The 13,474-nt window shown below is 33.5% G+C and overlaps 1 protein-coding gene across 4 annotated transcripts in view; it reads right to left on the reverse strand.

The window, feature by feature from the left end:
• Positions 1-13,474, reverse strand: part of GNAI1 (G protein subunit alpha i1) — an 84,891-nt gene that overhangs the window by 11,044 nt on the left and 60,373 nt on the right. For all 4 annotated transcript variants that reach the window (XM_054494807.2, XM_054494810.2, XM_054494811.2 and 1 more), the window contains 2 exons: positions 9,051-9,208; positions 4,532-4,660 (listed from right to left, as the gene is read on the reverse strand). In XM_054494807.2, the coding sequence (XP_054350782.1) occupies positions 4,532-4,660; positions 9,051-9,208 (287 nt within the window). The remainder of the gene's footprint in view (positions 1-4,531; positions 4,661-9,050; positions 9,209-13,474) is intronic.

The following is a 13,474-nucleotide window of genomic DNA, read 5'->3' on the forward strand; positions in this document are numbered from 1 at the left end:
ATAATGGTAGCTAAAAATGTACAAGCATTATTCATTGCTCTACACTTATATTAGAAGTATCTTCATTATTTTATGTACTGTTAAGTTCTAAACTACTATTTAAAAAGAGCAAAAATACAGTATGTTCTCCTTCATATGAAAAGATGAGTTTAAACCAACATCACATAGGAAATGAATTTGAGTTTTCTTAGGGATTCTGAAGGGTGGGGTGGAAGGAGATGTTGGACATGCTGAGAAGTGATTACTTATGCCTTAGACTAGCATCTAATACCACTGTCACCAAAACTGGTACAAAGCTGGCTAACCATATATGGATATCAAACTGATAAACTGGATGTTGCATTCCCAAATACATAACACATTTATACTACTATAGAAATGAAACAGAAATTTATCTCATATTATAATTTCAGGATAGAAAGAATGCTTTATATCTGGCAAAAAAAAAGGTAAAATAAAATTGCTGATTCTTTAATTAAAGCAAAATGATCCAAATAGACACTGGCCATAAATGCCTAATCACAGGGATAATATGAATTCTTAAATTATGATGCCCTATTGCCTCATTTTGGATTTGTTAATACCAATTTTTTAAATGTGAAACTGAAATTTTACCCAGCAGTTAAAATTAAACAAAGAATTACAACATGATGAGCACGAAAAAACCACAAAATGATGACCACACTCAAGAGTTCCCAGTAGAATTATTCTAAATGCATTTCTGCTCTCATTCATCTGAGGCTCATTTAACCTATAAAAAGCAAAGTTCAAACTATATGCTAGTAATGATAGTAATTTAACAGCATTCAAAATCCAAAATAAGACAAAGTTTATCTGAGGTTCCTGACAGATCTGTGTTTATCTTTAAGTCATCGAATAAAAACAGCAACTAAATACATCAACCTCAACCAAGAAGCCTAAATGGAGTATGATAAACGAACCTCCTGGAAGGATAATGTTGAGAGTCAACTTTACTGAATCCCAGTATTTGCTGGATGTTGAAATGACAAGTTTGAAAAATCTAGGCTGGAAGTGAAAACTATGGTCCTGAAATAAATGTTTAAGAGTGCACCTGACCAAGATGAAAAGTGAATTTTATATAGTCAGACTGCCTTAAGTACCAAATAATCGATTTAATATTTGCCTCTGCCACTTATTACTATCTATAAAGTTCTCACTTTTACAACATTTTTCATAGGCAATAACTCATTTTATTTTTAAGCCTCTAACATAGAGCAAAACTGTAATAGCCTGTTAAGAAACTTAACCAAGTTTACCCAACTACTTATTAGGGGAACCTAGGTCTAGAATCTTTACTTGTTAACTCCAACTCCACACATTTTCTCCTCAGACAATATTGGTCAGAAATAAAGTAGTGCCCCCTTATTCCTGGTTTCACTCTCTGCAGTTTCAGTTACCTGTGGTCAACCAAGATCCAAAAATATTACAGTATTTTGAGAAAGTGAGACCACATTCACACACTTTTTAATTATAGTATGTTGCTATGATTGTTCTATGTTATTATTAGTTGTTAGTCTCTTACTGTGCTGAATTTATAAACTTTATCATAGATAGGTATGCCTACGAAGAAACATGGTGTATATAGGGTTCAGTACTATCAGCAGTTTCAAGCATGTATGGGGGGTCTTGGAACGTATCCCCTTGAATAAGGGGAGATACCGTAAGCCATTACCTGAACATAATTTAAGTTTGCTTTAGAACATAATCTTTAAAACAAGGTGAAGAAAACCAAAATCAGAATCTAAGGTATACTAGGTTAAAAAAAAAATTCTAAGTCCCAATCTAATAGTGAACTTCCTTGTCATTAAAATCACTTCTTAGTTTTAAGATAAAACGACAATATTCTCCAGATCAGACATATCTGATTACTTGAAATCAGAGTACTGAGTTTATTTAATATTATGGAAATAGTAATGAGCAGACTAAAAGAAGTTAAACGATTTCAGTAACAGATGACAGCAGCATAAAATGTCCACTGAAGGCTTTTTAGAAAAAAAATGAAAATTAAAAAAAAGTATATGCAAAACCATAGCATGTATTAAAGCACAAAGCTAATGTTGCCAGATAAATTAATTATTACCTATATCTTTGTTTAAGAAAGCAGGTCAATGTTTGTTTTTTGGAGAGAAGTAGCCATGAAAAATTGAAATAAAGCTTTAGTTTTCTGTAAATTCAATTACATGAACCACCCGTAAATCAGTGACAAGTGATAGTAACAAATGTATTAAATTTAAAATACTTATGGAAGCAATCAGAAGTATCGCTGCATATAATTTAACAGTGTTCACTACTTGTAACAGTGAGATTTCTTTATGAGGTGAACCGATAATTATTTTTTCTCTCACTTAGGAACCTTTTTTCCAGATGATTTTAGAAATTCTGCTTTATCATCACGACCATTTCAGAGCAATAGAGTTAGCTGAAGCAAAGCTTAATCCATAATTCACAGTAAAGATTTATTTAGAATGATTATGTTGAATCATAAAATTGTTAATGAAAATAAAAAAGACAAAATAATTTCGATAACGACATGGGACACTCCATTTGCAAACCAAATGCAGATAAATTACTTTTTTGCAAACAGAATAATATAACAGTTTATTCTGCTTTTTGCTTTTGTAATCTTTTAAAAAATTCTTTTTGGTACTGTGGGGATGGAGTTGGGTAAAAGATAGATATACACAGTCTTGTAAAGTTTGAATTTCTACAAAGAAACCAAAAACCTCCACTAAACATAATCTTAAAAAAAAATCACAAACTGGTAACAAATGATTTATCTAATCCTTCACTGTATTTAAAAGTTGAAATTTAGAAAAACATGAAATATTAAAATTTTCCTTAAAAAACAGATCATAAACACCTTTTCTAATCCAATTTCCTGCAGTGACAACTGGAGTGTGCTCAATTTGGGTCAACGTTATCTATAAAGCTCTGCAGCTGTGAGATGATATCTAATTGATGCCCATGACTGCAGTGGCAATCTTCCTTAAAATCAATCTTAACCTTGTTGGGTTAAAAACAAACAAAAATATCCCTATCTGTTAAACTTAAAAGAACAACAAAATCCCTGTAAGTCTACAACTCATTTAATTCTAGCATTTTTATTATTTTCATTTCCAGGAATATTTGGTGTAGGACATGCATAGGTGTTAACACTGTGTGAATAATGTGACTCTATTATATTCATATAAATTAGTCATTGACATCAGACGGGCCTCCCAAAGCTGTCCAAGGGCTTTGTGTTTGGTGTTCCTTCAGCTGAACACTCAACTGGCACTTGGGACATGTGACATTTTAAATGAATGTGAATTATAAGAAACTAGATTTTAAAAAAAGAACTTCTGCCTCTTTATTTAGCTTCAATGTACTGAAATAAATAATACTAAGAAGCAAAAAAGGAACATCTGTATTTTTTAATTAGTTTTTTTTTAACATCAAGTAACACTACAGTGGTCTTAGATGTCTATGAAAATACAGAAGTTTTGTTTCAGTAGAATATCCTGTGATGTTATTTTATTAATGTATATATCTTTACATAGGATACATAATTTCTTTTTTCACGATTTTACTATTACTTTAATAGAAATGATGAATAACAGTACAGACTTAAAGGCAATTTTGTTTGAGTGAACAATGAAATGAGTAGGTGGAACATTTTAGAAGAAGAAAGTCATGGTGATGACTAGCAGATGACCTGGAAGGGAAACAGATTAACTGACCAGGAAGGCTGTATAGATAAAACAAGACTGCAAATGAAAACATTATATTTCGTTGTGTTTGAGTCCAACAGTTTTCCTCATACCTTGGAAAATGTTATTTACTGGAAAAAGAGAAAAGTAGTTTTGTAAATTTGAATATGATGTTTTACTAAACTTTCCTGAGCCTTGTTCATCATAAAATGAGGGAACTGGAAAAACATGCACTCCAAGACCCCTTGCATTTCTAAAGACTACAATTCGGTGCTTTTCTGCTCCGACCTCAGTAAGTGGATATTCAGTACACTTTAAATGAATACTTCTTATCATGAAATAGTGCATAAGGACCACCTTCATAGGGAAGGTAAGCTCCCTATGAAGAAAACTGTTCACGAAAAAATTGTTAAAGGTGCTCTTCTTAATATTTCCATAAATAAGCACTTATGCTATCAGTAAAACTTGCTTTCTTTTTACCTAAAAATAGATGGCAACACTTTCCGAAAACACAGTATATTAGAGCAGAATTTTCTGTTTAGAAATAAAAGCCAAAAACTATTTTGTTTGAATCACTGTAAAAACTACAGGCAAAACGGAATTTGTCTGGATAGATTTTCTTAAATAAAAATGTTCCTCTTAGGAATGCTTTTTTTGACTTCTTTCACCCAAACATTCTTTTGTCCAATCATCTGAAGAAAGTTTTTTTCCAACTGTAATTTCCAACTGTAAAAATACTGTAAACTTTTATTATACCTTTTATTTCTAAAGCAATGTGTTTTTATCTAAATTTAGAAATCATATATTTCAAAGCTACTCACTTAAAATGAAGATCTTTGAAAGTAAAATGGGTTTCAACAATTCCTGTAGTTTTCACTCTAGTTCTGAGAACATCTTGTTGAGTCGGGATGTAATTTGGTTGAGCTATTCTGTCCAAGTCATTCAAATAGCTGAAAAAAATTAAACAAAACAACATGTTAATGGTAAATATAGCCAATAAAGATCATCCAAAACAAAAATTAAAACACATTTCAATACAAGCGATAATCTGAAATCACTAAAAGTTTTTAAATTTGTGTGTAAAGATATAAACCAGTTTAAGCTTGTATCTTATCTTATATAACTCCCACAGAAATAAAAATGTTTACACCTCTGCAACCACAAAGCTCTTTTAGTATTTTTTAAATGTGTACTTTATTTCTTAGGGACAGTTATCAGTGATTCAAAGGAAAAAGAATAACTTAAAAAAAAAAGCTAATACACACCATGAGTTTGTTTCTTAGAATTCTTTATCACACCTTTTGGATATAGCACTGTGTTTATGATCCAGACATCATTCTTTTTTTACTGAAGATTTTTAAGGTCTTAATTTTGGAGCAAGTAGTGATGAAAGCTCTGCCCAAAGGCTGAACGAGATGTTTCTTTTCAACTAGTCTTATGTTACATACAGGAAAACAGCACATACTCCTTTATGCTGCACTTCACTGCTCTCTAAATCAATACATGTTTTAGTCACTCATGTAATACTCTCTGCCACTGGTGCTACATATGTTGTGATATAAAAATGTAGTGGTATCATACCATGCAATGTAAAAGAGTAAGTTATCTTGTGTCAAATTATATGGTATAGTCAGTAATTCACAGAAAATACAGGTATGGAGAGATTAATGTGGACCTGAGTGATTAAAGAAGGATTCATGGATAGTGAGGGGTCTGAACAGAAACATGAATAATGGGGATGGAAGAAAAGGAATGACACTGCCCCAGGAAAAGCTGTAAATCAGTATGGAGATGGGAACAGTTGCATGTTCTTTCTTGGAGAGTAAAGCCACTAGTAAGCTATATAAAGTCTTAAATGAGGAGTTTGGAATGAGTCCTAAGGTCAGCTGAATGTAGAGACCACCACCGCAGTGTTTTTATTATGAGACCTATAAGGTGACTGATAACTTAGAAATAAAAAAATGTTTAGACAGTCAAGTGTATGTATGTGGTAATTATACTAGAATAACATAGAGAGATGACAGCCTGAGTTATCTGTATTGTATTTACTGAATTTAATACTGAATTTTTTCAGTAAATTACTGATAATTTACTGAATCTTATTATCACATTGGTGATAATCCTCCAGTACTTTCTCTGTGCTTTTAATTCCAAATGTTTTACTTTACTGTAAGAAAATCCGACTTGACTTAAATCAAACAAGCCACGGCAAGATTCTACTGCCTCTTTAAAATAATGAGCTACTCTTATTTAAAATGTTCTTTGAGTACTCATAGATTTCTTTGCTTAAAACTGTTACACTTCGCCAGGCGCGGTGGCTCGCACCTGTAATCCCAGCACTTTGTGAGGCTGAGGTGGGCGGATCACGAGGTCAGGAGATCAAGACCATCCTGGCCAACATGGTGAAACCCCGTCTCTACTAAAAATGCAAAAAATCAGCTGGGCATGGTGAGGCGTGCCTGTAATCCCAGCTATTCGGGAGGCTGAGGCAGGAGAACTGCTTGCACCTGGGAGGCCCAGGTTGCAGTGAGCCAAGATCACGTCACTGCACTCCAGCCTGGAGACAGAGCCAGACTCTGTCTCAAAAAACAAACAAAAAAAGCACAAAAAATACAGAAACAAAACAAAACAAAAAAACTGCTATAGTTCAAAAAAATCTCTAAAAACAGTATTTCAGTAAGACAAAGAAGAAAAGCAGGCACTGTGAAAAATTCTGATTGTTTTAAATGATTACAAATTTAAAGTCTGAATTGGTGGCTAGTCAGTCCTAATGGGCAACTTATCTGCATCTTAGCATCCCCAGTCAAGAACTCATAGATCAAGATGCCCTCTAATCACTATGGAGAAAAATGTTTCTAAGACTTTCTTCATTCCTAAAAAGCAGCCGTATTAGTGCCATCTTAAGGTCACAAGTATTAGAAATAAAATAATGTAAAACTAAAGCAATATATTTTTCATTTTATAATTTTAATTTTTTTTTCTTTGAGACATGGTCTTGCTCTGTCACCCAGGCTGGAATACAGCTGTGCAGTCACAGCTCATTATAGCCTCAACCTTCTGGGCTTGGGTGATTCTCCTGACTCAGCCTCTCAAGTAGCTAGGACTACAGGGATGGGCCACCATGCTGGCTAATTTTTTTATTTTTACTTTTCGTAGAGACAAGGTCTCAGTATGTTGGCCAGGCTGGTCTGGAATTCCTGGGCTCAAGCGATCCTCTCACCTCAGCCTCCCAAAATGCTGGGACTACAAAGCATGAGCCACCAATGCCCGGCCTATGTTTCTGTTAACTCACGTCCAAGTAGTGTGCACAGGAGAGATGGTCTTGGACAAGAGACTGAGGGGTCTGGAAGTTCCCCCATATAGTGAGAAAGAGAACTTCAATCTGTCATTCCCGAGTAGTACCCCTTAATTACTGAAGTAGCTCCTTTTGCTGGGCTCAACTCAAAGCAATCTTCTCATAATAGTGACTCCCACTTAAATCTCTACAGATGCTGGTGGTGTCAAAGCAAATATGGTTTAAGAGTTGTGTTCTTCCTGTAAGTATTTTTTCTAATTTGTCTTCTAGCTTCTGTGATGTCTGGTTTATGAATTCATTCATTATTAAACAAGATCATATTGAATGATGACTGGGTCAGGCTATGGGAATACAATATTAGGTAAAAACACATTATTGAATTTACAATGTAATGGCAGAGACAGAAAATAATCAAATATTCACAACATAAATAGAAACAAAATAACCTCAAAATAAATGTAAAGCTGAAGAAAAAGTACATTAGGAGTACCTAAAACTGGAGAGCAAGGACCAACTCAGTGGGTCAAGGAATATTTCTTTGTATAGAATATGATACCAGTTGGAGAGATGGGCTACATATTCAATATGTTTATGTTATATATACATGTATAAACCACGTAATAATACATATGGTTAATACAAGTGTAAAATGTTAAAAATATGGATTAAGAAATACAGGGTTATAAAGATTGATATGGGTGATACAATATTCATTATTTCTTAAACACACTAAATCACACAACATATAGTACCTAGTCAGATGCTGAACAAATAACACAATTCGCTCTTCAGGAGCCACACCTCATTTATTTATTCATTGTGGCAAAGTGCATGCATTCACCTAGACCTTTCAAAATTTGTCATCTATCTAATCCTTACTTGTGTCCCTAACAGCCAACGGCTGGGTCAAGAAAATGGAACAATCCTGGAAAGTAAAACAAATGTACAACATAGGTTTTAAGAGCAATACATATCATATGGGACATTTTGAGTATGTGTGGCAAATTATAAATTTTTTTTTGTTTTTGGTGTTGTTCTATGGAGATCACCAAACAGAAAGCTCCCTGATTAGGTTTTCTTTTGTTTCTTTTTTTTTTTTTGAGACAGGGCCTCACTGCATCTCCAGGCTGGAGTGCAGTGGTATGATCATGGCTCACTGCAAACTCAAAGTCCTGGGTTCAAGCAATCATCCTCTCTCAGCCCCGCTGAGTAACTGGGACCACAGGTGTGCACCATCACGACTGGCTAATTTTTGTATTTTTGGTAGAGATGGTGGGGGGAGGTCTCACTAAGTTACCCAGACTGGTCTCAAACACCTGGGCTCAAGTGATCTGCCCACCTTAGCCTCCCAAAGTGCTGGGATTACAAGCAATGAGCCACCTCACCCAGCCTCCCTGATTAGGTTTCATCACAACTTGCTTTGCAAACTTTCTGGGGCCACCACCTGAAAATTCAAGGCAGATTTTTCTTCCAAAAAACTGTACTTAAATATCTGGAAACAGTGTCAAATACAACAGGGCACACACACAACTGACAATTTTCAAATACATAGCTATTTTACTTAGTAAAAAAATACCTTGGAGTCATCTTGCAGTCCTTCAAAAAATCCCTACTTACAGTACCTGTCATTGGACAACTAACTCTTCTCAGGCACTGCTAACACAATGAAAAGAACTCAAATCAGTTACATTCTCATTAAGATAGCTCCAAGTAAACTAGAAATACACCCCAATTCAGAGTGGATTTTGGAAAGTTCCAGTTACTACTTTCTTGAAAATATATTGGAAAAGGTACCACTCTCCATGTTTCAATTAGAGTTACATAGCATGAGTCTCTTGAGACACTACTGAACATATAGGAAATAACATTGCTATCTACACACACACAACACACATAAGACAAAGTTTTAAAATATTGTCATCCTGAATATCCTAAGTTGTACAAGAATGTGTCAGCCAATTCTGCAATAAAATTGACTTGGAAGTATATTTGACTTGCAAGTAATTATTCATGATAGTTTAGTTCTGAAGTATATGATTACTTACTATGCTGCAGAATCATTAAGCTGGTACTCTCGGGATCTGTTGAAACAGGCTTGTACACCACTATCTTTCCACAATCTCTTTATAACTCCAGCAAGTTCTGCAGTCATAAAGCCTTCTTCAGCAGCTCCAGCTAGCACAAAGAGTTGGCGTGCATCATCCTGAACATTCAAAGGACATTTTTTTAAGTAAAAAGGGATATGTTAGAGATAAAAAGTACAAAGGAGACAATTTTAGAGTTAAAAAAAAAGGCAATAGTGAATTTCCTTTGTTTTTATTAACATGTCATTACTTTTCTTTCTCTAAGGCACCACTTAAAAATTGGCTTGACCAAAAGACAATAATCATACACCATATGTCTATGTTTTGTGATCTGTCAAGGCACTAGGAAGCTGGAAGAATAATTAAGGTTCCAGCTTATAAAGGGGATATTAGCCAATTATCTACTAAACAGTTTGTTGTGTATTGAAGATGATCATTTTTGAGAAAACAGAAGAAGAACCTATGTCTTCCTCTCTCCTCAAAATGTTTTCTAAACTAAGAAACACAACTTTCAAAGATTAGAGATAGAATTGAATTAAGTGTTAGCTTTCTGATATATCTGATAGTTGCAAAGTAAGTTCAGAGAAGGGAGAAATCAATGTGGAGTGGGCAAGACCAGAAGACTAATTTCATATAATGGTCTGAGATTTTCAGGAGATTTTAAGTATGGACACATTAAAATCAATGGGGCAGAAGTTGGGAGCAGGTGTTTTGCTAATCCAGGCATAGAAAACAAAATAAGCACAGCTTTGGAGTAGAAATACTCATGATATATATAGAGGACAGTATGTAAAAATTTCTAAATGAAAAGATACTTTATATAAAGTTAAACTTTGCTTAAAATTTGAGGCTACTCATATTTGGTTATTCTGATCCACAAGTAATCAACCACTCTAAATCAGTGTGTGGTCCAACAGAAATATAATGTGCAACACTAATACAATCTAAATATTCTAATAGCTACATTTTTAAAAGCTTTTTTTAAAGCTAGGTGAAATGATTTTTAACAGTATACTTTATGTATAAAACTATCAATTCATTTATATGTAATAAATATACAATTATATTTCATATTTTTACATACATACTACAAAATCTGGTGTGTATTTTATGAATACAGCCCATTTCAACTCAAAGTAGATACATTTTAAGGATTCAGTAGCCACATGCGGATAGCAGCTACCATACTGGATATCGTAACTCTAGTTTCCAAGTAATAACACAATTAAAAAAAAGCAAAACAATAAACAAACAAAAAACCCAGATGTGAAGTTTCTTTCTTCACAGAGATTCTCCTTAACTTGAGATACGTAGCTTTAAGATAACTGGGTGGACAATTCCTAATTTCTTTCAAGAGGCATTCTTCCAAAGTATTGTAGCAGATGCTTATAAAGTGATGGCACACATTATTATAAGGGGTATAGAAGAGAAGCAGCATTTGGTGACACAGGCTAGCAGAGTGTACTAGCTGACAATATAAATTCATGCTGCTGCCAATTTGTGAAACATTTTCTTTTCAGCTGGAACCCATCATGAAAAATAATTAAGTTTCTCAGCATGAGAACATATTATTCAAGCATATGCTTCCCTTTTTAGCAAATCACAAGAGAAATGCATGCAAGCAAGTGACACGTGCATGATATCCTTAATAAACCTCACATAACATGGTTTCAAGTCATTCTTAGCACCATTAGTCTAATTCCAGTAAACAATTATTCAATTATCCAAATTATTACCTATACATGAGAAATTTCTGAATCGGACCATTTTTATTTATTAAATTACATCAAATATAACCTTTCTATTTTAGAAAAGTACTTTTTGCTTAAGTAGGTTTTTAAATGAGCTTTCATTATGACATCTTCATTCAATTTCAATAGCGTTTTTTGACAAAAAAAGACTAATGCCCTCCAGTATGGGTCACAAGATCACATTCTTCTCAAACTTTCCAGGAATAGGCCTGAAGTAAAGACTTAAGAAACTTTGGAAGCTGTATTTATAAAATGCATTCTCTTTGTGGCATTAAAAAAATGTTTCTTTTTCATAATTCTACATATAAGTGAGATGATGTAATATTTTTCTTTCTGTGTTTGGCTTATTTCACTAAGCATAATGCCCTCCAGGTTTCCAAAAAAAAAAAAACCCAAAGAAAAAAAATAGGTCAAGGTTAAATATACAAAGATACAGAACAAACCAGTAGTTATGGTTATGGGGTGGGGGAGGAGAGGAGGGAGAGGAAAGAGAAAATAGAGAGACATACTGAAAGAATACAAAGTAGCAGATACACGGGATGACCAAGTCTAGAGAAGCAGAGACTGAAGTACAATATGAGGACTGTAGCTAATTAAAATGTACTGTATTCAAGATTTTTGTTAAATAGGTTTTAACTGTTCTTCTAGCCAAAAAAATTAACTACGTGAGATAATGGGTATGTTAACTTGCTCCACTGTAGTAACCATTTTACTATCTATATGTATCTCATAACATCAAGTTGTAAAGCTCAGATAATTTTTTCAAGCCTCTTTTCTTTAAAAAAAACTTACTGGGATTATTCACTTCCACATCATTACCAGGACATTCAGGTGTGTCTATAGATGAGCTTTCAGGCAATAAATCTGAGCAGGAAAACACTGCTGAAATTATTCTACCTCATCATCTGTATAAAACGAACCCAAGGCACAAAGAGGTTAAGCAACTTACTTAAAGTTCCATGGCTAATCACCCTATCATACAAATTAGGGAGTCAATGGTTCATTATCTAAAACAGGATAAATTTTAAAAACATAGAATGATGACAACGATTTTATCTTGCCATGGAATGAGGTCTTTGCAAAATTTGTGAGAAAGAAAATTACTTAACATTTATAAATATAAATGTGAGTGTACCAAAACAGTGTGATACAGAGTAGAAAAAGAATAGGGATTACTTAAGAGAAGACTGGAGTTTGGTAAGGAGGGTTACAGGTTAATAAAGCAGTTTACAGGAAGTCTTTGTGGTGGTGAAAAGAAAGAAACATTATTTGCCAGGCAATTATTCGACATAAAAATTCCTTGGATGTAGCAAAGCTAAAATATTTTCAAATTACTAAAAGCTAAATAAAAATCAGATGATTTAGAGAAAGTAAATTCCAGTTCATATAACCATGTGCTCCGAGAACTCAGAAAGGAGCTATGAAGCACTATTTTGTCGAGAGACAAATAATAAGTCCTCGTTCCAAGCGGTGGTCAGGGGATATCTGGCATGCTGTACTTATTTAGTGATTACATGTTTTATTCAAAGCTGTCACCCACTTGATGAAAATGCAGAAGAGTCTGCCTAGGATGGGAGGAGAAGACTTTAAGGGAGCATGATGGCTGTCGTCTGACATAATTAAAGGTAAGGAAGAACAGAGTTCATGTCTAGGCACAGAGCAGAAAAAGGAGCATTCTTACAGCAAAAGATATCAGAGTTCATCTCAACTAGAGGAATTTTTTTTTTAAATAATCAAAACCACCTGAAAAACAAAAAAGGGAAGGGGAATGAGAGACAGAGGTTTTAAAGCAAAGATCAGATGACTATTGTAATACAGCAGATAGAATTTATGTATGAGATTAAGAGTTTAAATTTAAAAAGATCTGCAAGCCCTTCTAAAATAGAAGCTAAATAATATGGTAATAGAGTGTTATTGAGAGTTTTTAGCATGAAGGGCTGTTGAATTTTATTGAAGGCCTTTTTTTCATCTACTGAGATAATCATGTGTTTTTTGTCATTGGTTCTGTTTATGTGATGGATTACGTTTATTGATTTGCATATGTTAAACCAGCCTTGCATCCCAGGGATGAAGCTGACTTGATCAGATGTTAAAGAGTTGCTTTAAGGAATACATACATGTAAAATACATTTTTTTTTCTAAAAGTACAAATATAACCAAAGTAAAAATGTCTTGAGGAAATGAAATAGGAAGTCATTTTTTTTCCCCATAAGAATACTTAAAAGGGGGAAAAAGCCTAAAATAAAAAGCTAATTTTAACTAAATTGCAGAGATAAATTTTTAACTAAATTGCAGTGAATTTAGCATGAAGTATGAGTTTCATTAAGTCAAGAAGGGAAATTATCAATAAACATATTATATAAATATACAAATTTATAAATCTTATACATGTATAGATATATTTTTTCAAATTGGTAAAATGGAGAAATATTGACATGTAAGTGTTCTTTGTATTGACAAGAGAACTTGTCAATACAGAAACATGAGATAAGTGAAATGAGAGAAAAATACTGTATTAGAAGCACACATTCATTTCAAATGGTGGCTAGTATCATTTTGCCACATATATATCAATATTTTTCAGAATCAAAACAAAAACCATAAGTTTCTTCATCTTAGTTCTCAAACATAAAC

Source organism: Pongo pygmaeus, chromosome 6, assembly GCF_028885625.2.
Source record: "Pongo pygmaeus isolate AG05252 chromosome 6, NHGRI_mPonPyg2-v2.0_pri, whole genome shotgun sequence".
NCBI classification, from domain to species: Eukaryota; Metazoa; Chordata; class Mammalia; order Primates; family Hominidae; genus Pongo; species Pongo pygmaeus.